Here is a 25,959-nt window from a genome sequence, read left to right as displayed (position 1 = left end):
CTATTGGGACAATTGATCTGATAACCCAGACAGCTACTAAGTGACGAATGGGAGGGGAGCACATACAGAGTGGAGACGATAGGCAAAGAGATGTTTCATATCGTGTCAGGTCAGAGAGGGATGGCAGGAGATTTCATCATGCTACTCAGAATGGTGTGCAATTTAAAACTTATGAATTGTTTATTTTTGGAATTTTCCATTTAATACTTTCAGACTGCTGTTGTCCATGGGTAACCGAAACAGCAGAAAGAGAAACAGTGGCTAAGCAGGGACTACTGCATATAAAACCCTATGTGTAAATATCCATGCACTAGAAAACCAGCAAAAGGTAACAGTAAACTATTAAAGATAAGCGGGAAAGTAAGAAAAGTAACTCAGGAGAGTAAGATTTTGTCAGGGTGACTGGGTGTTTTCTTTTTGTTTTTGTTTTTTAACTTTGTACACAGATATATATTTTTCTTCAGATACACTTGAAAACAATAATCATGCTATATATATGGGAAGATGTGTTTTAAATTCTTAATACTTATCTTAGAAATGAACTTTTAAACGTAATTCAATAGGGAATTTTAGAGAAAGAACAGCGACAAATAATAGTTATATAGTTTTAGAATATGTTTTTTAAATACCTACGATATCTACTTTTAATAGATGAAAATATAAGTACTACCAAAAGGAGAGTTTTTTTAATTAAAAAAGTCTTAGAACTAATCCTTCTATTTCTTTAGCAATATTTGACAGAATGGCATTCTAGTATACTAGGAAAAAAAGTGGAAGCCCTGCAAATAAGATGTATAAAAAAATTAGTAAGATTCCACATAAATAACATTATGTTATTATGGAAATAAACTTTATATTAAATTTTAAATTTTGCATTTTGAAAGAACATGTACAGACTTTAATTTAATTCCTAGAATTTCTGACCAATTCTTTCAAAAATTAAAATTAAACTTTCCATAACTCTCATACCATATTTCCCTAAAAGGGCGAGGAAAAAGCGGACAGTTTGTATATTTGTATACAAATATACCATATTTGTAGCCATATGGAGGAGGTTAAGAACTTGGTGGTGCTAGATTTGAACTGAAGATATTTATATAAACTATACGTACACACAGACATACGTATCAGATATACATGTATATGCATGTTAACATATCCATGCAAAACTGCACGTATGTGTGTGTAAATAGCTCTGTACATTGAAAATAGTGCAGAAGCAATGACATCTCAGACCAGTAAAAAAAATCCTGATTTCTAAATATCATTTGCCAGTAAAGGGAATCAGGGCTCCTTAAAGAAATGTCTAGTTCCAGATCTGGCCAAAGAAAATAAAAGGTGAATCTGGAACATATTGTTTGTCAGAAAGCAAACAGCACTCAGAAAATTATTGAAACTTATTTTAAAAAATAAAAAGAAAAGAAACTTTCTCTAGTCAGATTTTTTTTTTTAATGTGAAGGATTATAACACATTAACTAACAGTAATAGAATTCCCAAGTTCAGTGATTTTAAAAAAAATGAGAAATAAGGTTCCTCTTTACAGAAAAATGCCAGCTACTAAGTATAGAAGGAAGCAATGATAGAACTAGAAAAACCACTCTTTTAAAACTGATTCAGACAAAGGTCATCAATGAATGCTCAAATTACTGGGTGAAAGGTTTTGGGAACAGGACAGTCACATGCTCACAGATTACTTACTAATGTAATGTATGTAAAGAGAAAATGGCAGTTTTACAATTTGCCCTATGTTGGTGAGGCAGAGCTTCTTTTCATGTTTATTGGCTATCTGGGTCCTTTCTAAAGCTCACAGTCTGTGCCTATTTTTCTGTTGGCTTCTTTGTGTTTTGACTAATTGAATTGTATAAACTCTTTACATACTTTAGACATTGTAATACAAGTATATTTACTGGGTCTGTGACTTGTTTATGTTATATTTTGTGGCAAATTTAATACTGCTTTTCCTACCCTCGGGGTCATAAAGATAGCTTCTTATATCTTCTTCTGAAGTTTGGATTCTATTTAGCTTATTTTTCTAAGGAGCTGAACAGTGAGCACTGATGTGTAACTGTTGGAATATAAAAGCCATCATTGCAGCCTCCTTTCATCAAGGTGGAGCCTCCTTTCAATAGTACGAATAATTGAAGGCTGTTATGTAAAACAATATACAACAAAGTTATAGTTTCAGGATATTAAAAAAACAGAAAATGATAAGTCACATAATCTTACATGAGTGAACAAAACTTCATTCCTGAGCTCTTCAGAACTTTCATTTGGAGTCCAAGCTTCAGCAAACTGCAGGAAATCCCATTTTTCCTTATCACCTTCTTCAGCCTGAAGTTGTTCCTTCCTGCCATTCAATGTATGCCCGGTAACCCGAGCCTGTAAAATGGAAAAGCATATGAATTTTATAACAGTTCACCTCACAGCTGACATTTGCTAAGCAGTAACTTGATTTTACACTTAAATCACCAGCAATCTGTTGAAGAAAATGAGATTATTTTGACATATCATGGGCTTTAGTAATATCATTATTCAAAATTACAACCAAATTACCAAGTCGATGATTCTTATTCTTTTGAGGAAAAGGTCTAACTAGAGAAATTATACTATTTGCTCTTCTCATCAAAACTTATATTCTAATATTTATACAATTTGAAATTGAACCTACATATGATTGACCATTTTGAATATCTATACTCAGTGCTTGAAAACTGTCCTATAATCCTTAGTCAAATCCTTTCTATAAACATCCCTCAAGGTTGGGAGAAGAGATTGCTCAGTGGACAGAGCAAGCACTCTCTCTCCTGCTTTTTCTAGAGTCAAGGTACAGGCTGTCCTCTGGCCAAAATTAGCTTGAAATGCAAGAATCCTTCTGAGAAAGGGTTTACTCTTTGCTTAGGAAAAAGACTTGGTGCTTGAAAGCATTACGGTTCCTTGCTAGCTAACCCTCTCCTCTAGCTTCTAAAATGGTAGCAGGACTTGGAAGACAACAGGAATACATGCAAATTCATGCCGCTCTCTTATTACAGAAGATAGCTGGTGTGGTCCTACCAACTGAACCTTTTCTGAACTTGGTCTCTATCAACATCAATATCTTAGAGTACTTAAGTATACCTTTGCCTGAAAACACTAAAACTCAGCCTCCTAACTCACGTAGGCTATGATAATAATGAGTAAGTTGGTAACCTGGTTTAAATTCAAGCTGTACCTTGCGATTCAACATTCCCCACATAATGGTGTCTAGAGTCCCATTTGCAATTAGGTAGTGAATATTCACAGAACTGCACTGTCCAATTCGGTGAACACGGTCTTCTGCTTGTTTTAGGTGTCCAGGGTCCCAGTACAACTCAGCAAATACAACATGAGTCGCAGCAGTAAATGTTAAACCCTAAGCAAAATAAAGTGAAGAAACTGAGATGCAAATAAACTTAGAACATAGCATAGAGCAATATGTAATAAAGTCTTTCTGAACATGTTAAATGGACAAGAGAATGCTGAAGGACTTAAAAATAAATCAGTCGTTCATTTTAAGCCAAATTAAGAAAATTTAATTCATGAAAGGCAAATAAAGACTGCTTGTTGCAAGACAGCCAGGTGAACTACAAAACATACATTTAAAACATATTTCAATATTTCAAAAGTCAGTTTGGAGATATATATATATATATATATATACACACACATATATACATATATATGTGTATATATATAATATAAGTATGTATAAAATATAAATATATATTTACACATTTATTACACACACACACACACACACAGTATATTTACTTCATTCTCTGATGAAGACTGGATTCACATCACCACTGTGAACCCAGTGGTAATGATACATTAATACATTATAAAATACATTATAAATGAGAATATAATTTCTAACACATGGTATCCATAGCAACTAGGCAGAGAGCAATGACATCCTCTATTCATTTAATTCATACTGCTGTTCTATAAAGCGAGAATATCATATCTCCCATCACACTGTTCTCTTCCTGTAAAATTTTTTGTGTTATTCCAAAGGCCCTGAAGATTACTGGCTTGTACCTCAATATATAACATAATGGCATTTTTTGTGCAATTGTATATGACATTAAAAGTATTAACTAAGTCTTATTTTATAATCAATATAGAAAATAATGCAAAAATCCTCAAACTGAAAATGAGTCCAAAAATGCATGATTTTAAAGTTGTTAGGCTGAGTGTAATATGAACTGTGCTTATGCTATTGCCATACATAGTACATGACCTTAGGTGGCCAACAGAAACACCTGCCACCCTTTGGGAGTATCACCTATCCAGGCTGTGCACATGCACTGGAACTTCTGTGAGTGAGTGACTTTTGTGACTGCTGTGCTGTTACTTTGATGTCATTTTAACTTAAAATATTTTTATATCACATAAAAAGGTCATACCGTGTTTCCCCCAAAATAAGACCTAGCCGGACAATCAGCTCTAATGCGTCTTTTGGAGCAAAAGTTAATATAAGACCCGGTCTTATTTTAATGTAATATAAGACCAGGTATAATATTATAATATAATATAATAATATGATATGATATGATATGATATGATATGATATAATATAATATAATAATACCGGGTCTTATATCAATTTTTGCTCCAAAATACACATTCGAGCCGATTGTCTGGTTAGGTCTTATTTTCAGGGAAACACGGTACTAGCATTCACTAAATGGTGTTACTAGTTCTCAAGCTGAAAATTCACTGATGATCAATCACTTTGGAACAGAATTTAGAAGTAATAAAAACATGGAGAGAGTCAAACAGGCATCATGCTAATAAACTGTGCTGCTATGTAGGACAGGAAAAGCCACAACATGTTAGAGATAATGCTGAGAAATAAGAAGTATTTAAAGAGGGGTGTAAAAAGCATGTGAGCTTACAAGAATAAAGGGAAAAAAATATGCTGGCAAGATCAACATCACTCTAAGTGACTAGTAAACTACCATGGAAGACTCAATGCCCCAAGAATAAAGCCTTTTCTACTTTCCTTTATTCCTAGAAGATACTAGTGTGAGTTTTGAATTTACAAGGTCTTCAGGAATACAGCCTTGAATAAAATGTGAGTCCCTTTGCAATCTTAATTTCAAAGTCTTTTATCAGGCCACTCCTAAACTTTCCTACCTGGCTTCCTCCTTCCTTACTTGTCCCATGCTATGAGTACTCCATTTCGAATTTTAAGTTTTTTGATGCTATTTTCTATGTCTGGAATACTCTAACAGATATAAAACTCAGATTAGTGGAAGTTGAACCAACATGAGGGAAGTGTTGAGACAGCCCTCCCTTCGATTAGAATTCCTAGTGAGTTCCAGAACTTCTTCATCCTCATGGAGCTGCTCTCTACATACAATTTTATATACATATATTCATTAGCTGGGTAAAAGCAGATCTTTGGCCATGGTTCACAGAAGGTGCCAGATATGGCATATATCAGGTTGGACGCAAGGTGATATATATGCTCAAATTCTTTTCCCTATATTAAATATCCTGGCTTAGACATTTATATAAAATATTTTAGAATGTTAGTAGAAAAACATTTCAGAAGGTTCCCCTTTTACACAGCGTGACAGAGACTGTTATTGCCTTCCATAACATCTAGACTTTTCTTATGCTTCTGTAACGTGACACCTGATTTTTAGCATGACTACCTAGAATAAAGGGTGCTTTTTCCCTTGAAGTTAGTCGTGGCCATGGACTAACTGTCAGTGAGATGTAGCATGCCTCTCTCCAGTCAGCTGTCTGGATCGCAGACATGATGGAGGAGTGCTAGCCAGCCTCTTAGGTAAGATACCTGCTCGGAGTGATGAAGCAGAAAGCCCGAAAGCGGCTAGTCCTAAGGACTTAGTGGAACCGCCATGCTAACCTTGGATTGTCTGCGTGAGAGAATAAATCTTTATGTATTTAAGTCATTCTTAATTGGGGTTTTCATTTACATGCAGCCAAACGTAATTCTGGAGGACAAAACAGGGGCACTCCATAAAAAGTTCTCAAGACAGAAAGAAGAGTTCTTATCCTTCAGGCCACCTTGCCTCACAGACTGATGAAAACAACCAAGTAAAGTTCCGTAAGAAGGGATGGGAAAATTCGATGCAAATTCAAAGGAAGGAAAAATGGTCATGAGGAAGTATTACAATCAAATGAATGATACTCTTCCAGGAAATTCTTTCCTTGAAAACTAAGGAAGATTTTTGTCAGAGGTGTTATGATCTCCTTCTATTATACTTTCTAACACTCTCCAAAATAGAATGAATGTTCATTACACTAGATATCAGATGTTAAGCTATAATTATGGTTAATGGCCTGTTTATTATCTCAAAGACATTTCATTATCAAATTGAGACCTGAAATTTCTTACCTGACCAGCAGCCTGAATGCTTAGGATAGCCACACGAGTCTCAGGATCCTTTTGAAACTGATTAACCAGATGTATTCTTTCGGAAGATGGAACACTTCCATCTATCCTAACATATCGAGTCTAGCATTAACAAAGGAAATGGCAAAATTAGGACAAGCCTCTATGCACCCATCTCATTTTATGTATCTTACAGCTTATTTTTACATTCACATAATAAAATAGAAACTGGTTAAGATGACAGGTTGGTAAATGTTACACAGTAAGAATCTTAAATTTCTTATTAATAGCTTTTGATAACAATTTTCTGGTTTTTAATCTTTGAAGCTCCTTGAGGGTATGAACTATGTCTAATTCATCTTCATACCATCATTGTTAAGTGTAATACCTTGTATATAACAGGAGTTTCATAAGTCATTACTAAATTAAGCTAATGTCTTCAGTAAAGTTCTATGTAAATTGACATGCAAATTTAATCATGGATCAGAGTAACTTTCAAGTTATAGGATCACTAATTCTAAAGTAAAAGTAAAGTCAGACATGTGAGAAAGGAAAAGAGGATTCTGCCCATGTATTAGGAATTCATGAAGAGTAGTATGTCTTTCTGAAATAGCCAAATAGTAACTGGGAAAATATCTTTTTAAATGTACCATTTGAGTTCTCTTTTTTCACATTATTAAATTTAAAAGAAAAGTGTGTTATGGTCCTCTCCATTGAGGTGGGGACCAAGACACCCATCCACAAAAAGTAGGAAAACATCAAATATTAAACAATGTCTTTTAAGAATGATTTAAGTTGAGAAAAGGGAGCAATTAATGTGTGTTAGAATAGTTAAAAAGAACTTATTATTCGACTTTGTAAAACAAGTGTAAGGCCTGAATTTCAAATAATCTCATTTATATATGCATTTTCATGGAAAATACAGTCTTAAATAGTTGAGACACTTATATTATAAGAAAATAGTCAAGTTAATCATTAAACAGAATGTCCCGTAACTTTCTATGTCCTCACAAAACAGATATAAATTGACCAGTGATCCATTTAATATCTATTAAGGGAGATTATAAAATCTTCTGAGGGTCTTTCTGAAGAAAACACATTGTCAGGCTAGGGAAAATTTGAGAGAAATTCACTTCCAACACCATGACTACCTATATTTTTAACTTTTGGTGACGCTAAATACATCAGTAAAGCAGAAGTGGGAAAAAGAGACAGACCGCTATACTTGGGATAGATTCCAGTAGTTTTTAGGTATAATGGAATCAGAATAAGAAAATAATATGCATCTACTATTATTGCCCACTCATTTACAAATTATTTCTAAGGTTAATTAACTCTCCTTCAGAAAGTGTTTTACAGATACTACAAGATAATCAATGAGATAGTACCTTTTAATGTACAGTAGTACTTTATATTATGAAACTCTTTCAATGAAGGAGATACTAGAATTACTTCTTTCGTAATGCTAATGAGCCTATTAGCTAGTGCTTGAAAAATCTATACCGTCCAAAATGTTAAAAAAAATATATGGTTTTATTCCTCCATTAAAAAAAAAAAAGAAATCTACCTACATAGGCAAGTGGTTCTGCTGCTACACGGGTGTTAAGCTCACACAATTTTTCAGGAAATTTCTGGCTGCTTCTGAGAATCTCTAGAGGCACTTGCACATAAAGGGAGATGACAGGTTTAAACTTTGAAAGAAAAAATGGAAGATGCTGTCACTGACAAGGCTGCCGGGGAGCATGGTGGACTTAACGAAATGCAGTCAGGCCAGCAGGTGTGGCGCAGCTTACCTGATAGACTGCCTGGGCCATCTGTTATAAATTCACCTCCACTAAATCTTACTAGCCATGTTCTATAGAGTATGCTACCTGGAGTTTAAAAGGTATGACAATAGCTGGACACAAAAATTGGCTGAATTCATTCTTCCTTTCCTCTCAGCATCACCCACATTCTAAGGCTGGCTTGCAGGTAAACAAAAATTTTAATTTTTAACTTCCTATACTGGTCTCAAATGATATACGCAGTGATAAAAATGGAATTCACATTATAGCCTATCAAGGCAGCATATTTTGATCAATCCAGATCATCTAATCAGTTAAAAATTATACAACTGATGTAAAGGATGAAATTTAATAGTGTATCATCAACACCGTAATATTAATATAATCTGCAAGAAAAATATCTAGTAATAATTTATATATATCATGTACAGCAGGCAAAAAACTTAATTATAAGATAATTGATGTTTACTTTATTAAAAATCTACATCCTAAAAGTACTATATAAAAAAATGGTAACATACCTTGTTTTCTATGACTGCTTCTGTGCAAGCTTGGAGCATGCTTAAATGGTGAGCGAAAACTAGAAATTTAAGTGTATCGTTCTGAAGCATCATCTTAATATAATCCTTTACAGCACCTGCCTAAATATTAAAAGTTGAACCTTATTAATGTCATATAAATATTTACTAAAAAATCATTTCACCAAATATATGGTGATGGAAGGAGAACTGACTCTGGGTGGTGAACACACAATGTGATATATAGATGATGTATGACAGAATTATATACCTGAAACCTATTTAACGTTACCAACCATTGTCACTCCAATAAATTTTAATAAAAAAATCATTTCACTTTTAAATCAATAAAAAGCTTCTCAAAAATTAATAAGTTTCTTTTGAAAATTAATCTGGGGAACGTAATTTAGTGGTTACCAGAGGGTAAGGGGGGTGGGGGGTGGGAGATGAGGGTAAGGGGGATCAAATATATGGTGATGGAAGGAGAATGACTCTGGGTGGTGAACACACAATGTAATTTATAGAAGATGTGATACAGAATTGTACACCTGAAATCTATGTAATTTTACTAACAATTGTCACCCCAATAAATTAAAAAAAAAATTAATAAGTTTCTAACTGCTTTATTTTCTAAGCAGCCTAAGAAAGCAGAAGCTCACATATAAGGGTATGTGAAAGAGGGAGAAATGAGGGAAAAAAACTGACAAGTAAAACAAAAACAAGATGAGAATTAGAAGGAAAAAACAAACAAACAAACAAGAAAAGAGCTTCAATGGAAAGTCAGTAGTCAAGTAGACTACGGCCAAGAAGAGGCTGGTGGTTTACTCATTGTCAATAAAACCTCGTATAGAAGTGGAATATCGTTAAGGAGAAAATGGAAGGTAAAAAATCAGATGAATAGCATTTTTTTTTTTTAAAAAGGGAAGACTAAAAAGAATAAAAGTTGGAACTGAAGCTTAAAGGTAGAGAAAAATTGGTTTATTCATTTTGTAAGTGAAAAAATTTAAATAGATTTACAAAACAGGCCATTTTGAGAAGCAAATAGGCTAAGAGAAGTGGAAACTGAGGGGATTTGGTTTGTTTCCAGGATGGAGAAGGTCAAAGAAGAGGCTGAAGTGATGAGATTAAGGACACAGAAGAAAGGTCTGAGAGAACAGGTGGAGGTACAACGAAATTGTAGGGTAGAAAAGAGAAAACCAAGAAAGTGCAGATTGAATAGGTGTTTTTGAGTTAACCTGAGGCCAAGTTACCTTAAGAGTGAGAAATCAATATAAGATTAATAGAACTTAAATTTAAAGTAGATAGCATCAATTAAATCTAAAACATGAATATAGCCTATTAACTGTTAAAAAGGAGTTAGATATTTTGGGAAAAGACAGCAGGCTGAACACATTTAACCTCTACTCCCTCTCATGCTATATTTAAATGGTAGTAAAGTGTTTAGGGAGAAAGAGAATTAGAGAGGAATCAATAGCAATAAAACTTTAGAAGCTAACAATTAGCTAGATGCCTGGTAACTGATTAGCCAACCTAACAGTTCCGAAGCTGGCAGTACAAAACACTGAGAAGCACCTGTTTTACAGTGTAGTAATCTAAAAAAGCTCAGCAAATGGCATCTCTGGAAGTGAGGGTGGGGGTGTGGCTAACACAGGAAGATTGGTTGAAAGAATGTTTAAGTAGTTGATCCCCGATGCTACACTGATCCATACCTCCCCTCTGCCCATTCCACAAAATAGGTGACTTCCTAACCCATCCTGGCAAAAAGCTAGAGATTTTCTAGAGAGGGTAAAACAGAAGGTATCCAGATGGAGGAATCTCACATTCATGGTAGGCTATCCTACAAAAATCATGGGGATTAAATGAAAGTTACGTAATAAATGCTGAGATCTGCCCTTTTCTCTCCACTTTCTTACTCCTACAGGACCAAAACAGACAAAAAGGCTTTTATCTTCTAGGCAGGAGAGCAGGATCATATAAAATGATTCTTTTCGAGGGGTAACCTGACCACCCAAAGAGGAAAGATTAAAGATATTGATATTGGGGGCTCCTCGGCAAGACGTCCCAGTCACATGACCCTTTATTGAAGGCCACAGTTTACAAGCCACATCCATGAAGAGTTTCCAGTCTGTGTTTAGTATCTTGTAAATATAAGCAAACAATCAATGATCACCAAGCATTTGTAGAAAGCGACCTATATGAACAGATAAACGATACAGAGAAAAGAAAACTAGAAGAGATTACATTTATAAAACAAGAATAATACGTTACAAAAAGGGAATAATTTGGGAGAAAGGGAAGGACTCTTGGAAATTAAAAATATCATAGCAGAAATGAAAAGTTCATTGGTTATTAAGCTGAGGAAATCTTCTAGAAAGTAGATGGAAAATTATTAAAAATATATAAAATATAAGAAAATTAGAGTACTAGGTCATGATGGCCATATATGGATAATAAAAGTTCTAGAAAATAATACAGAGAAAACAGAGGAAAAATATAGTTAAAGAACTAAAGAATGTTTTATAGAACAACATAAGTTTCCAAAATGGAATATAGAAAAGGCCCACTGAATATCCTTCACGATTGATGAAAATGGACCCAGAGCAAGTTCCGTCATCATCACATTTTAGAACACAGGGGACAAAGAAACAATTTTGTGAGCTTCCAGGGGGTGGGGGGGAGGAAAAGATTTCATAGAATCAAAATAGAATAAAAATTTTGAATAGCATTGGATACCTCAACATCAATACTAAAAATTCTGAGAGAAAATGATTTCCAACTAAGAATTTATATCTAGCCAAATTAAAAATCAGATATAAAAGTAGAATAAAGGCATTTTCAAATATGCAGGGATTCAAATAATTTACCTCCAATGTACACTTTTTATAGGAGGCTACTGAAGAAAGTGGTCCAGCAAAACAAGAAAGTAAACAAATACAGAAAAAAATATCAACTAAAGAAGTAATTCAGCATAAAGAAAAAATAAAGAAAATTCCCAGCATGAGAGCGCTGCAGCAGACTGGATGAGCAAAAGTCAACACTGGAGCTGATCAAATTGTTACAGAAGAAATTTATTTAAGAAGATTAAATTAATGAAATGTTAATGTTTAAAGATATTAAGAAGAGATTAAACAACTAGGGGTAAGTTTGAAGATGAATTACTGAAAATGAGTTACAGAAGCATGGAAGTATTCATAGTATATTGCGTGGTTCACCTGTAAATATTATAAACACGGTTCTAATAACATACATGATGAATATTGATCAAGCCAAAATTAGTATAAATTGCTATAAAATGAGTAAAATCTGTCTGTCTATCTGTCTGTCTGTCTGTCTGTCTGTCTGTCTATCCACCCATCCACGCATATACCTACCTACGTACCTATCTATCTACCTACCTACCTACCTACCTACTTGCCTGCCATTTTATTGGGAGAATGGGACTACGGGAAAAATCTGGGTGTGAGGGTGGGTGGAGGAGTGAAAGAATTCAACTTTTATCTTTCATATTGGGAAGCCAATTGATGACAGTTAAAATACAAAGCAAGCAGTAATACAAACAAAAAAAGCAAGACAAACACAATGCTGAGAGGTTTGAAGTAAATACTAAAAAAAATCAGCTGAAAGAATGGAAAGTGGTTACTTCTGGGGGGTTAAGTTTAGGGAACTGTTATGTTTTGAAATGGCTCTTTCTCCTCATTAAACTGTGACGATATAGAGCTTTTATAATAATAATAATAAAAAAATGTAAACGGGTGTTTCAAAATTTAAAAATACCTATTTAAAATTCATACATATGACTATAAAGTCACAAGATTGATTCTGCAAGCTACATTTTGTGTGTCTAAATTTTCTAAACAATAGAAATTCATCATACAATGAGAATGGAGGCTGTTAAGAACTTTAGCCTTGGATTTCAGTGCCTCAGTAAGTGGAAACGAAGCCCTCTCAAAATAAGGAGCTATAAATTCCGGATACGTTGCCATGGCAACTGAACCACTTTAATAAACTGCATGTTTGCCTAAAGAGCTGTATTTACTTTGATAAGTCTTTCAAAAATTACATGTCAAGTTGGAGTATTTTTAAGGTACATTCATTTCCCATCCATTGCAGACTATATAATCACTGTACCCGCAGCTTTAAGATGCGTTCCCTACCTCTCTAACCTAACCCTGTTTTCTAGAATCCCCTCTACTGATATCACCCCCTCCTTGTTACAACCAGAAACTGCTGATGCCAAAGTTCATGGCCCGACTCCTTGCAATCACTGGTTCAGAAAGGCTTATGGTTACTATAATTTTAAAGTTCAATTGTATAATGAACTGAACAGTCTCTTGGGACTAACCTAGTAAACTTAACTATCATTGTGATATTGCTCCCCAAAAGAAAAATGTATTTGGAGAACCAAAATAACTATGTAACAAATAACACTTCCAATTCTCTTAGTTTCTTAGGTTGGGGATTGCATAGGCTTGCATTCTAAAATGTACTACACATGCACTTTAACTATTCTGATTTTATTCTAATTAAAACTGTCACTGCACTGTCATATTTTAAGTTATCTGAGCAGAAATTTGCTTTCAAACTATCTTAAATGCATATTATGTGGAATGGCAGGTCCTATTCATGACCAGGTTATGCTGGTTCAGGTTTTGTAGAAGTTGCAGAAATTCCATGTATTCACAATTCTATTTTTACTGAAGTTGGACTGTTAGTAATGTGTCCGTTAGTCAAAGGTCTAATTTAAATAATTAATGAAGACTGCCTGCTACATCTCATTTAAAGAAATGCAGAAATGAAGAGAATATGTTGTAAAATTTGTTTCTTAGGTTTTTTTCAGTGATGTGGTACACATCATTTCTTTATCAGTTGATAAAGAAAAACCTACACTTAATGAAAGACCTATTGAAAGTTACTTGATTTTAAATTGTCAGCTTTCAGTCAAATAAGAGGGAGAAAGAAAAAAATGAAAAAAAAATTAAACCTGAGCTATGACAAAGACTCACTCCTTGATCAAACTTCAATTAAGCTTCTCTGAGCTCCCTGCTAGAGTAGGCCTTAAGCTTGGCCTTCTGAGTCTGTCCTGTTCTTGCCAGGCCTGCATTGTCCAGTCTTAGCAAGATTCTTGCTAAGTCAGTTACCGAGAATGCCCCTACCCTTGAGACCTGATGAACCCTTGATATCTGATCAACTTCCTCATGCTCCACCTGTGACATCTAAGTCCTGGACCTGTCTTTAGCAAAAATCCGTTAGGTCAGTTTAGTAAGAATCCCCCTATCCTCGATGTTTCCTCTTAGTAATTTTCAATCCACCTCATCCGGCTGGTTTGCTATAAATCCTCACCTGTCCTTGTATTCAGAGTTGAGCGATCTCTCTCCTCAATTGCAATAGAATTGATTCCTATTGCAATGATCTTGCATCAAGTCGTCCTTACCATTTTAACAAGGGTCAGAATAATTTTTTCTTTAACAGCTATAAATTCTAGATTTTATAGTGAGTGTGAGCCCTAAAGAAGCTTCTCTGAGTTCTGAACTCCTCAGGCACCGGACAGAATGGCAGTTTTGTTCAGATATCTGGTGGCCACATGCTCTTCAAGCCCTTCTCAATCAACAAGAGGTGAACTGTGACTGGTCTAAGCAAGCCCAGCACTTCCACTCCCCTGCACGGGACTAAGAAGAAATGTGAGAAGGCTGCTGGGGCTGACAAAGGGACTATCAGGAAAGCTTTCCTTCCTGTGGACATTATAGCCTGCACTTGATACAGGAATTACAGCAGCCATCTTGGGGCTACTATGGAAGCCGCTGAGGACAAGTGATGAACTAGGTCAGCCAAAGCAGAAAGACAGAAGAACCTGGGTTCTCAAAAATAAAACCAAAAAACAAAAACAAAAACAAAAAATAAAAACCCAACAGCTTTATTGAGATATAATTCAGACCATAAAATTCTCCCATTTAAAATGGACAATTCAATTTAGCCTTTAGTATATTCACCATGTTGTATATCAATCACCACAAGCAATTTTAGAATATTTTTATTACCCTAAAAAGTAACCCTTCACCTCTTAGGCATCGCCTCCCCACTCCAAGTCTCTGCATCACCTCTCGCTCTAGGCAAATACTGATCTATTTTGTCTCTGCAGATTGGACTATTTTGGACATTTCATACAAATGGAATAAAATGGTCTTTTGTTACTGGCTTCTTTATTAGCATGACGTTTTCAATTCATGTTGTAGCATGTATCAGTATTTAATTTCTTTTCTATTGCCAAATAATATCCCATAGATATACCACATGTTATTTGTCCATTTATCAGTTGATATCCTCTCTGCCCCTCTGGTTTTTATTCATTTATCTAATTCATCTTATAGTGTTTCTTATTAATTTATTTATTTGTGATAGTTGATTCTTTATCCTTTACCTTTTATCTATTCTTTATCTTTATCCTTTTATCCTTTAAAATTATCGTAATGAGGAAAGGAAAGTACCAAGGTCATCCCCTGGCCGGCCCTGGCCCTCAGACCAACACAAGAGAAAGGGTAGGAATTTGTTTTCTACCGTCCCTTCCCTTTTGCCCATGGTTCTTTAAAATTTAGAAACCATTTCGTCAACCTGAAAAAATACTTTCTACCCTGGTAGAAGACAGTGTTTAGGGAAAGATTCCATACTATAATGTCAGTATTTTGGACATTTTCACGAGCCCCATGCCAAAATTTTCCCACAGAAAATAAAAGTTTTACTTCCAAAGATGGTTTGGGTGAACTACTGAAAGTGTTATTTTCTTATCTTCAGGCATGTTTATGAATATATCTGTAAATAGAAATATTTTATTGCATCTAATCTTTTGACATTGACCAAGTTCCACAAGCAGCCCATTTTACACTGAGAAGCAGAAGGTTACAATACAGTGCAAAGAGAGCAATTCCACTTTAATGCCTTAACCGAGACAATTTTACAAAAGAAACTGGGATCGTAAATCTTCCCATAAAACTTTTTGGAACAAGACATAATAAAGTAATCATTCTGCCTAATCTAATCTAATCTTTATCCATCTATCCATCTATCTATCTATCGTGGATGAGAGAGTACATTCCCACGAATGACATACTCCATTGGGTTTACTCAAATTTAGAGAAAGTTACAAAGTGAAGCCAATAGTTTTATGGACTTTAAAAAAATTGTTTCCATGAAACTTGATTTAATAGAAGTCTGGTCATAAAAGTCATTGATCAAAACGGCTAATTTAATTCTTTTAAAATGAAATCCAATTTTTAAAAACATTCTCGATTTCTTTCCAAACTCCATCCACTGGTTATGTCAATAAGGTAATTAACTTTGTGTTACTAAAGATAATAAGCAGGAATAAACCTTACTTGAGTGTTAAAAATTATAACACATAGAACATACAGACTGTACAATGTGGAATCTTCTCCATGCCTGTGCAGGGATGCTGAAAAACCATGAATAGGGAACTAGGCACCCATTTAAACGTGGTCACTAACAACTATTCAATTTATCCCGATAGCCTATGGGAATGATAGCTAAGGCCATGTACTTGGAGCCAGACTGTCTGGGTTCAAATCTTGCCTCTATCATTTACAATCTGAGAGTCTTTGAACAAGTCACTTAGACTCTGTTTTATTAGGTTGGTACAAAAGTAATTACAGTTTAAAAGGTTAAAAATAATTGCAAAAACTGCAATTACTTTCGCACCAATCTAATAGTTTCCTATTTATGAAAAGGGGATACAAAGTACCTATACCCCATAAGTGGTGAGTATCAAGTGAGTTAGTGCATAAAACATGCTTGTAATAGTGCTTGGCACACGGTAAACACCGTAAGAGGTGCAGTTCTTATTATTACTCTATTTCCCTCAATAAACTGTAAAAACAACTTCAACCTTGACCACTTTTTTCGAAATCAGAACCTATACCTTTTGGCTCTCAAACTTCCCACTGCCCAGAGAAAACAGAATTCATGATCTGAGAGTTCCATTACTTTTCCTTACTTTTACTCATCGTCACTTCCTTTCCTTTTGTAACAGAGATATTTCTTCTCTCCTCTAAGGCAAATCCCTCCCCCTGTGATTCCAAGCTTAACCATTTCCGCCACTGCCAAATCCTCACTGGGCTCTTCCTTCTCAAGTGGATATTTCTACATCTTTAACAGAGCCTTCCTCCATGGAAACATGGCCACAAAGCTAACATACCATCTCTCTCCTCCTCTCAAAGGACAACGTTAGTGTTTTATTTGCACTGTGTTATTATTGACCATCTCCTTACTAATGAACAGGAGGCAGACCTTGCCTGGTTCAGAGCCAGAGACCCTTTACTCCAACAAAGAACTGGCATAGGAAGATGTAGGCTTCAGTCTCACAATACCCCAGGCCCTGCTATACAGCGACTATTGCAGTGGCCTCATTATACCTCAATGCATATTGTATGTGGGATTCTACCTGTCTGTGTTAAGCTGCTGAGGCAAAACAGCAAAGAGAAAATGCACTTGGTGCATAATGGAACTATGTTTGAAGCAATCTGCCTTCGGGAAAATTTTTAAGGCACTAAGGAATGCTGCCATTCCCCAAATGATAGGAAAATTTAAGTTATGGGTTGATTTCATCATTTTTATAGAAAAATCACTGGCATTTCTCTTAAAATGGTTTCCTCTAAAAATGAGATGTTGTTGTAATGTACCAGAAAGTGGCTGGAAGTTGGCTAAAAAACGTATACCACTTATATGTGTTTTTTTTTTTTTCCCTAGGAGAGTATCACACTGATCCTAAATCTAAAGAATCTGTTCATTTGCATCCACTATATTGTCAACAAATATTAAAAGCAATAAGAATAATGATATAGAAGAAAAAGAATTCTAATGATCTGAGATCCTTCACTAATTGACGTTTTACCAGTAATATTATTTTATGTGCATTTCCTTTGTTTAGTGTTTATCATAATTATTTACTGCTTATTATCATTATTAAACTTCTTATCATTACGAAACATCTGAGAAAGAGATCTCGATAATGTAGTAACAAAACTAAGGAGATAATAACAAACATACTTAAAACTTACGTAGCCTCTAACCTTCCAAGAAGTACTTAATCTCAAAAGGTAGACCAGCATAAATATTTATACAGCACATGGATGACATATGTCAGTACCATAACTGTACAGCACTGTAGCAATGTTTATCTTAAAAACTATCATATCAATATCACCTATTTTGCTGACATGACCTAATTTGGAGAACTAGCATGGGATTCCTGTCTGCCTAGAAGACACTGTAGGATATGAGAAAATGAAGAGAGATTAGAGGAGAAAAGAAATCTATCTTGCAGCTCTAGAAAACTAAGAAAGATGGAGACACATTTGTCTGGAAGGCTTTAAACATAACTCTGCCCAGAGCCAAGGAAGAGGACAGATGACCCCCAGAGGTCCTTTCTAGTCCATTGTTCTTTAACCACAATTAATGGATTGTGTTAAAATAGTTATTATATACTGTGTTTCCCCCAAAATAAGACCTAACTGGAGAACAAGCCCAAGCATGATTTTTCAGGGTGACATCCCCTGAACGTAAGCCCTGATGAGTCTTTTGGAGCAAAAGTTAATACAAGACCTGGTCTTATTTTCGGGGAAACATGGTAAATGGATGAGGAAAGTATTCGCTTCCTCAGAAGAGCTGACGAGAAAAAGATTTCACTCTTTACACATTAATTATGTGTATCAAGTGAGTTACAAATTTTTAAAAATTAACGTCCACAAATAATAAAGGTATATATATGCCCCCAAAAGAGGATATCCTATAAGTAACTATATATTCTACACAAATGTATTCACATATTTACTAGATACTCACACATTTACTTGAAAACTCATTATTTTCTTTAAAAATCTTTCTTACTCTTATCAAGATTTTCAAATTGAGATAAACTATCATTGGTTATACTTGTCTTTCAGTTCCTCAACATAATTGTTCAAATGATTCAATAAAGAGAAAAGTATTTCTAACATGATGCTGCAGAGTACAAAGAAACCTTCTATCACCTACCAGCTGGGCCTGGCTGCGTGGCACAGACCATCAATGTGCACATACTGTAGCTCCTGTTTTTCCTAGTCTCAATGAATGGCGCAAGCATCACCCTAGTTGACCAAGCAAGAAATCTAGATTCTACTTTTTCCCTCCCCTCCATACTCAGTCAGGTACCAGCATCCACTGATTTACCAACTTCATAATTCTTGAATTATTCCTTTCTTTCCAGTTAAGATGTGGTACATCTATGTGGCCTGGATTACCATTGCGCCATCCCAACTGGATTCCCTGCCCACAGGCTTGTTTCTTCCAGTGTATTCTCTACAGAGCTACACTGTACTTCTCTTCCTAAAGCACACATCTTATCCTTTTACTCTACTCTACTATACCTGATTACTCAGACCCCCGAGGATAAATTACGAACTACGAGCTGTGACCTTCATGATATGGTTACTGCTCCCTGTGATCTCCCGCCTAATCGCTCTCAGAGTTCCTCCCTGAAACGCTGTGCTTTAGCCATGATGACCTACTTGGGGTTTCCAAAATACGCCATTTCGTTGTGAGTTTGCAAAAACTATTCATCTGTACGAAATGTACTCCATCAGCCCGATCCCCTTCCTATCTCATTCCCCTTCCTTTTGGTTGGCTGAATCTTCTGTCCCATTCCTCGGGATGTCTTTCCGGACCCCTCCTCCACCCCGAGAATAGCCCAGGTGTCTTCTCTCATGTGCTTCCATGGGTTGAAGCACTAAATATACTCTACCCTCGCTAAACATTTATTGTGCTGTCTTTGCCAACAGACATAAACTGTATCTTGTTCACCATGCCTCCCTAGCACCAAGCATGATCCTTGCCACATAGTAGCAATTGAATTAGTATCTGTTGAATTAGTCAGGAAAACACTTAGTCAAGAAAGGAAGCTTCAATGCTAGTTTGCATACAACATAGTAGCCAATTTGTAATCTGTGGTATTTCAGAAGTTCCTTTACAAACTGCTTCAGGAGAACTCTGAAACAGTTTCTCACAAAAACAATATTAAACGTGGTCAATAATTAGCTACCTTCCCCAAAGTCTATTTCATCAAAAATATAGCTAAACTATATGAGATGTAGCTAAACTATATTATTTAGTTACCATAGACCCTAACTACTGGATACCAATAATGTTTCTGGGGAAAATGTATGAAGAATACAACTCAGTAATGCCATGAACTAATTATTTCTGGCTGCAGCCCAGGAATAGAAAAAATACATAGTTCCAATTTATGTAGGTGGTTGAGGATAGAGGTTCTAATACCTAATACGGAGGAAATGAAAAATGACTCAAAACTAGGGAATTGGGTTGGCAAGGACTGGTCTTCTGCTGCCACTGGTCTTTGGGAAAATGTTCCAATCTGGGGACAACTGACTTTTTCTCTTTTTCTATTCCTTCAAGGATCCTAGGAATTACGTACCTACTTTATCTTTTTCTATTCCTTAAACGATCCTAGGAATTACGTACCTACTTTATCTTTTTCTATTCTTTCAAGGATCCTAGGAATTAGGTACCTACTATCCTGATTTCCAACAAGGGTTTCTTACCACAGACAGGAAATTACTATCTAAAGGTTCTCATATGCATTCTTTTTCCTTAAACAAGCATTCTGTACTCAGTACTAAGTAAAAAGAAAACCTAGCAATCAAACAAACAAAAAACAAGATAGCTATTAACTCTAGGAAAAACAATAGTTGTCAAAGAAATGTAATTATAGCTCAACTGTGAAATGTTTAACACAGTCATTATACTGTAAACAATGAACACTAATCAAACCAAAAATTATGATAAAAAATTATGATATGGGAAAACAGAGCAGGGTGAATGTATTGCAAATATTTTCTTCTAATCTGTATTTTGCATTTGCATTTTCCTAACAGTATCTTTCATACATCATACTTTATTTAAACACTGTTAACTTTTAGTTTTCAGTCCCATTTTTTCCCTTTAAAGGATGTGCTTTTTCTGATGTCAAATTATGTGGTACACATGAAATTTATATACTGTTATTAACCAATGTTATTTCAATAAGTTTAATAATAATAATAATAAAAGTATATGCTCTTTGTATCCTATCTAAAAAAAGTTCCTACCAAAGGTTGGCAATATATTTACGTATGCATGCTAAAAAACGTTTTATAAGTTAGCTATATTTATGTCGTTGACCCACTTCAAGTTAATTTTTATGTATGATGTGAGATAACGGTCAAGGCTTTTTTGTGTTATCCTTAGATATTCAACTGTCCTAATACTATTTGTTGAAAAAACTATCATTTCCCATTGATAATTATCCCCTTTCCTAATATCAACAATCTATGTAAAGGTCTATTTCTGGCCTCTCTTTTCTGGTTCATTAATATAAATGTCTCCCTTCATGCCAATACCACAAAGTCTATTACTGTAACTTTATAGTAAGTATTTACATCACGTGTGTGAGTCTTCCAACTTTGTTCAGAATTGTTTTGGCTGTACTAAGTCCTATGTGTTGGCTCATAAATTTTATATTCAGCTTGCCAATTTCTCCAAAAAAAGACGACAGGGATTTGATTAGCATTGCACTGACTATATAAATTAATTTACAGCAAACTGGCACCTTAATAATATTCAATCTTTTGATTCATGAACATGACCAATCTTGTCATTTATTTAAATTTGCTTTACATTCTCTAAACAATGTTTTGTTCCTTTTTCTACCCTCTTCCGGATTCAGAATTTTTGAATTTTTTCTGTCATTGGATTGCTTTATTGTATCCACTATATATACATTTTAAAACTTTTTTTTTTGAAATAATTTTAGACACACCAGAGGTTGCAAAAATAATATAGAGTCCCTATGTATCCTTAACCTAGCCTCTCGCAATGATAATTTCTTATATAATCATATTACAGTTATCGACACCAGGAAAATGACATTGGTATAATAATATTTTCTATCACTATAATTTTATTGTTTTGAAAATGTTATAAAAATGGTATCGTGATGTGTGTAAACTTTTGAGACTGGCTTCTTTCATTCAGTATAATGCTTTTGAGATTCATCCAATTCATTGTGTTTATCAATAGTTCATTCCTTTTCATTGAGTATTCTATAATACTGATGCACTATAAGTATAAGGCTAAGTTTTCATTTCTCTAGGATAAATATCCAGGACCTTGAAATTTTTTTATGACTACATTTTATCTCTACTACTGGCTTATAAACTGATTGAAAGAATTTTTTTTTCTCAGATACTGTTTTTTATTTCTGGCATTTCTATTTTACTGTCTTTATAGTTACCATATTTCTTCTGAAATTCCCCATCTTTTCATGTATGTTGTTTATCTTTTCTACTACATCCTTTAACATATTATTCATAGCTTTTTAAAAGTCCTTGTGTAATACTTCTATAATCTGGCTCCATCTTGCATTATTGATTTCTTTATGTCTTAATGATGGATTAATTTTTTTTAATTTATTTTTTTCATAATTTCTATTTAATGCTAGAAATTATGTCCAGAAGGACAGAACTGAGTGAGATAAATAATACTTACACCCAGATACGGGCGTGCTTCTTTTTCTTTCAGGTGATAGTATGGGAAGGACGAAGACAACCTAGTCGGTATTGAGTTGTATTTAGGTTCTCTTGTTACCTTTACCTTCAGTGCACCATAAACTTTGAATTCCCCCAATAATGGGATGCTCCTACCTTGTGACAGTGTGTACCAAGGGTTTTTCTAAATGTCCTAGCTGTATTCTTAGCTTTCAGCAGTCTGCACTATAAAGGGGTGTCTCTCTTCCCACTAGTAGATTGAACTTGATGATTTCTCAGTGTTAAAGTTCATGGTGGGGGGCAGGGAACCTCTTGAGTCTCCTGGTACCAACTCAGCATAAGGCATTTCCATTTTGCTCTCCCTTTGCTCTACCTGAGTCTTGGGGGTGAAACTCTCCTACTGTTCCTGCCCCTCTCCCCTGTGGCAACCAAACTATGTCTTGTAACAGTGAGTAGTTGTGGGCAGAAGAGATGATCGTGTCCCTCCCCCAGCCGTTAACAGATCTCTGTCTTATATCAGTACAAGGTCTTGATTTCAATAGGGTTTCCTGCCCAACCCCCGGGGGTAGACATTTTGTTTCTACCCAGCTCCGAGAAGAAGTGGATCCTGGACTGGGCTTTGGAGGCGGGGGGAGGGGGAGGTTGACAATGTTTTTGCTTAGTATGAGAAAAGGGTCCTGGAAACAGGCAGTGTATTATGCTTGTCCTCCACTAATGGGCGTGCTCTCTGATCTCCTAGTCAGCACCAGGTAGAGGCCAATGTAAATAACACTTGTGTGTAAGGGTGAACTTCTTGTGTTGGGACTCCCTGATATTTTGAACTGTCGTGACAGCCGAAACTCGGCCTTCATAATGTTAAATTTTAGCTGTCTTCTTATCCACTTTTTATGGTAGCCGCTGTTTTCTAACCCAGGTCTGCCAAACGAAAAAATTTTATATGTCTCATCTCTCCTCTCAACAAACTAGGAAAAGAAGGAAATTTTCTGACCTGAAAAAAGGCATGTATGAAAAACTTAAAGATAACATCACAATTAGTACTTTTTACCTAAGATTGGCAGGAAGCAAGGACGTTTGATCCTATCACTTCTAATAAAAAAAAATGTACTTGTGTTCGTTCAATGTGAGAGGCAAGACAAATAAAAGGCGTACAGATTACAAAGAAATGAGTATCTTTATGTGCACACAGAATGATGCTCTAGATAGAAAATCCAAAAGAATTTACAAAAAAGCATAAGAACTAATAAGTAAGTTCAGCAAGGTCACAGGATAATAATGCTATATTTAACAATGAAAAAGTAGAAATTTAAATTTAGAAATACTATTTACAAGAGCATAAAAGGACATGAAATACTTAGAAATAAATCTAACAAAATGTATTCAAGAAAACTAGAAAACATTGCTGGGAGAAATTTAAAAAGATCTACATTAAAGGAGAGAGATACACTTTTCTTGGGTCAGGAGATTCAATACTATTAGGAAGTCAATTCTTAACACCTGTTAGACTGGCTAGTGTCAAAAAGATAAGACATAACAAGTGTTGGTGAGGATGCACAGGAAGGAAACCCTTGTACACTATGGTGGGAATGAAAATTGTTGCCTTCACTATGGAAACAGTATGGAGGTGCTTCAAAACAATTAGAGATAGAACTACCATATGACCCAGCAAGTCAACTTCTAGGTATTTGTCTGAAGAAAATGAAAACACTAACTCAAAAAGATATATACACTCCATGTTCACTGCCCCATTATTTATAGCAGTCAAGACATGAAAACAACCTAAGTGTCCATTGATGGATGGATAAAGAAAATGTGGGGCATATACATGTAATGGAATGTTATTCGTAATAACCATATGATTTCACTGATATGTGGGATATAAAACTGAAGGCAACAAAGGAACAAGACAAACAAAGAAACAAATACTCATAGACACAGACAACAGTTTAATGGTTACCAGAGGGTAAGAGGGGAGGAGGGGTGGTAGAAGAGGGTAAAAGAGGTCAAATATATGGTGACGGAAGGAGATCTGACTTTGGGTGGTGAACGCACAATGCAACATACAGATGATGGACTTGTTCACTTGAAACCTATGTAATGTTATTAACCAATTTCACCCCAAAACATTTTTAAAAATAGGGGGAAATAAAGGAAATCTTGCCATTTGTGACAATCTGCGTGGATCTTGAGGGCATTATGCTAAGTGAAATAAGTCAGACAGAGAAAGACAAAAATACTGTATAATCTCACTTATATGTGCAATCTTAAAAAAAAAAACAAAAACTGAACTTATAGATTGGTGGTTGCCAGAGGCTGAGGGTAGGGGTGTGTAGGATAAATGGGTTCAAAAGGTACAAACTTCCAGTTATAAAGTAAATGGGTCATGAGAATGTAATATACAGCATGGTGACTGTAATTAACAATACTGTACTGCATGTTTAAAAATTGCTAAGAGAGTGGATCTTAAGGGGTCACATTATAAGAAAAAATTCATAAGTATGTACAGTGATGGATGTTAACTGGACTTATTGTGGTGATAATTTTGCAATATATACAAATATCAAATCATTAAGTTGCATACCTGAAACTAATATAATGGTGTTTGTGAATTATACCTCAATTTAAAAAAATCAATTCTTCCAAATTAATCTATAGATTCAAAACAATACCAATCAAAATTGTACAGACTTAACAAGCTAATTCTTAAACTCATAAGGGAAAGCAAAGGACCTACAATAGAAAAAACATAAAAAGAATAAAGTTGGGGTGAACACTATGTGATTTCAAGACTTATAAAAGTAATCAAGCCACTGTAGTATTCTGTAAAGCTAGATGTATAGATCAAAGGAACAGAATAGAGTTCAAAAACAGACCCACACATATATAACCAACTGATATTTTATGAAGGCACCAAGATAATTCAATGAGGGAAAAATTTCCAACAAAGAGTGCTGGAACAACTGAAAATCCAAACCAAACAAAAAACAAACTGAACCTCCACCATTACTTTGTACCACATAAAAAAATTAAGTCAAAATAGTGTATAGATGTACATGTACTATCTAAAGGTATAATACTTTCAGACAAAAACATAGGAGAAAATCTTTGTAAACATGAATTAAGCAAAAATTAATTAGGACTCAAAAAGCACAAAATGTAAAAGAAAAAACTGATAAACTGGACTGCTTCAAAATTTAAAATTTCTGTTCTTAGAAAAAGCAATATTAAGAAATAAAAATGGAATCCACAGACTCGGAAGAAATACTTGGAAAAGGACATATATGTTAGAGGCCTTGTTTCCAAAACATATAAAGAGTTCTTATAACCCAATATAAATATAGATTTGATATGAATAGATATTTCTGAAAAGAAAATGAATGCCTAAAAGTATATGAAAATATGTTCAATATCATTAGTGATTAAAAAAAGGCAAATTAAATAACAATGAGATACCACTACATACCAAGAACAATAGCTAAAATTAAAAAGATTGATAATACCAACTGCTGATAAAGATGTACGACAACTGGAACTCTCAGACGTTGCCAGTAGGAATGCAAAGTGGCACAGCACTTTGAAAACCAATTTGGCAGCTTTTTATAAAGATAAACCTACATTTTCCATATGACCCAGCAGTCCCATTTCAGTTATTTACTCAAGAGAAATAAAAATATGTCCACACACGGGG

The 25,959-nt window shown here is 34.9% G+C and overlaps 1 protein-coding gene across 2 annotated transcripts in view; it reads right to left on the bottom strand.

Annotated features, from left to right (window-relative positions):
• ZRANB3 (zinc finger RANBP2-type containing 3) overlaps positions 1–25,959 on the bottom strand; it is a 187,547-nt gene that overhangs the window by 39,834 nt on the left and 121,754 nt on the right. For both annotated transcript variants that reach the window (XM_033111716.1, XM_033111717.1), the window contains exons 9-12: positions 8,692–8,811; positions 6,390–6,509; positions 3,210–3,389; positions 2,228–2,380 (exon numbers count right to left, since the gene is read on the bottom strand). In XM_033111716.1, the coding sequence (XP_032967607.1) occupies positions 2,228–2,380; positions 3,210–3,389; positions 6,390–6,509; positions 8,692–8,811 (573 nt within the window). The remainder of the gene's footprint in view (positions 1–2,227; positions 2,381–3,209; positions 3,390–6,389; positions 6,510–8,691; positions 8,812–25,959) is intronic.

Source organism: Rhinolophus ferrumequinum, chromosome 8 (assembly GCF_004115265.2).
Source record: "Rhinolophus ferrumequinum isolate MPI-CBG mRhiFer1 chromosome 8, mRhiFer1_v1.p, whole genome shotgun sequence".
In the NCBI taxonomy this organism is placed as follows: domain Eukaryota; kingdom Metazoa; phylum Chordata; class Mammalia; order Chiroptera; family Rhinolophidae; genus Rhinolophus; species Rhinolophus ferrumequinum.
This window is presented reverse-complemented; position numbering and strand designations above follow the sequence as displayed.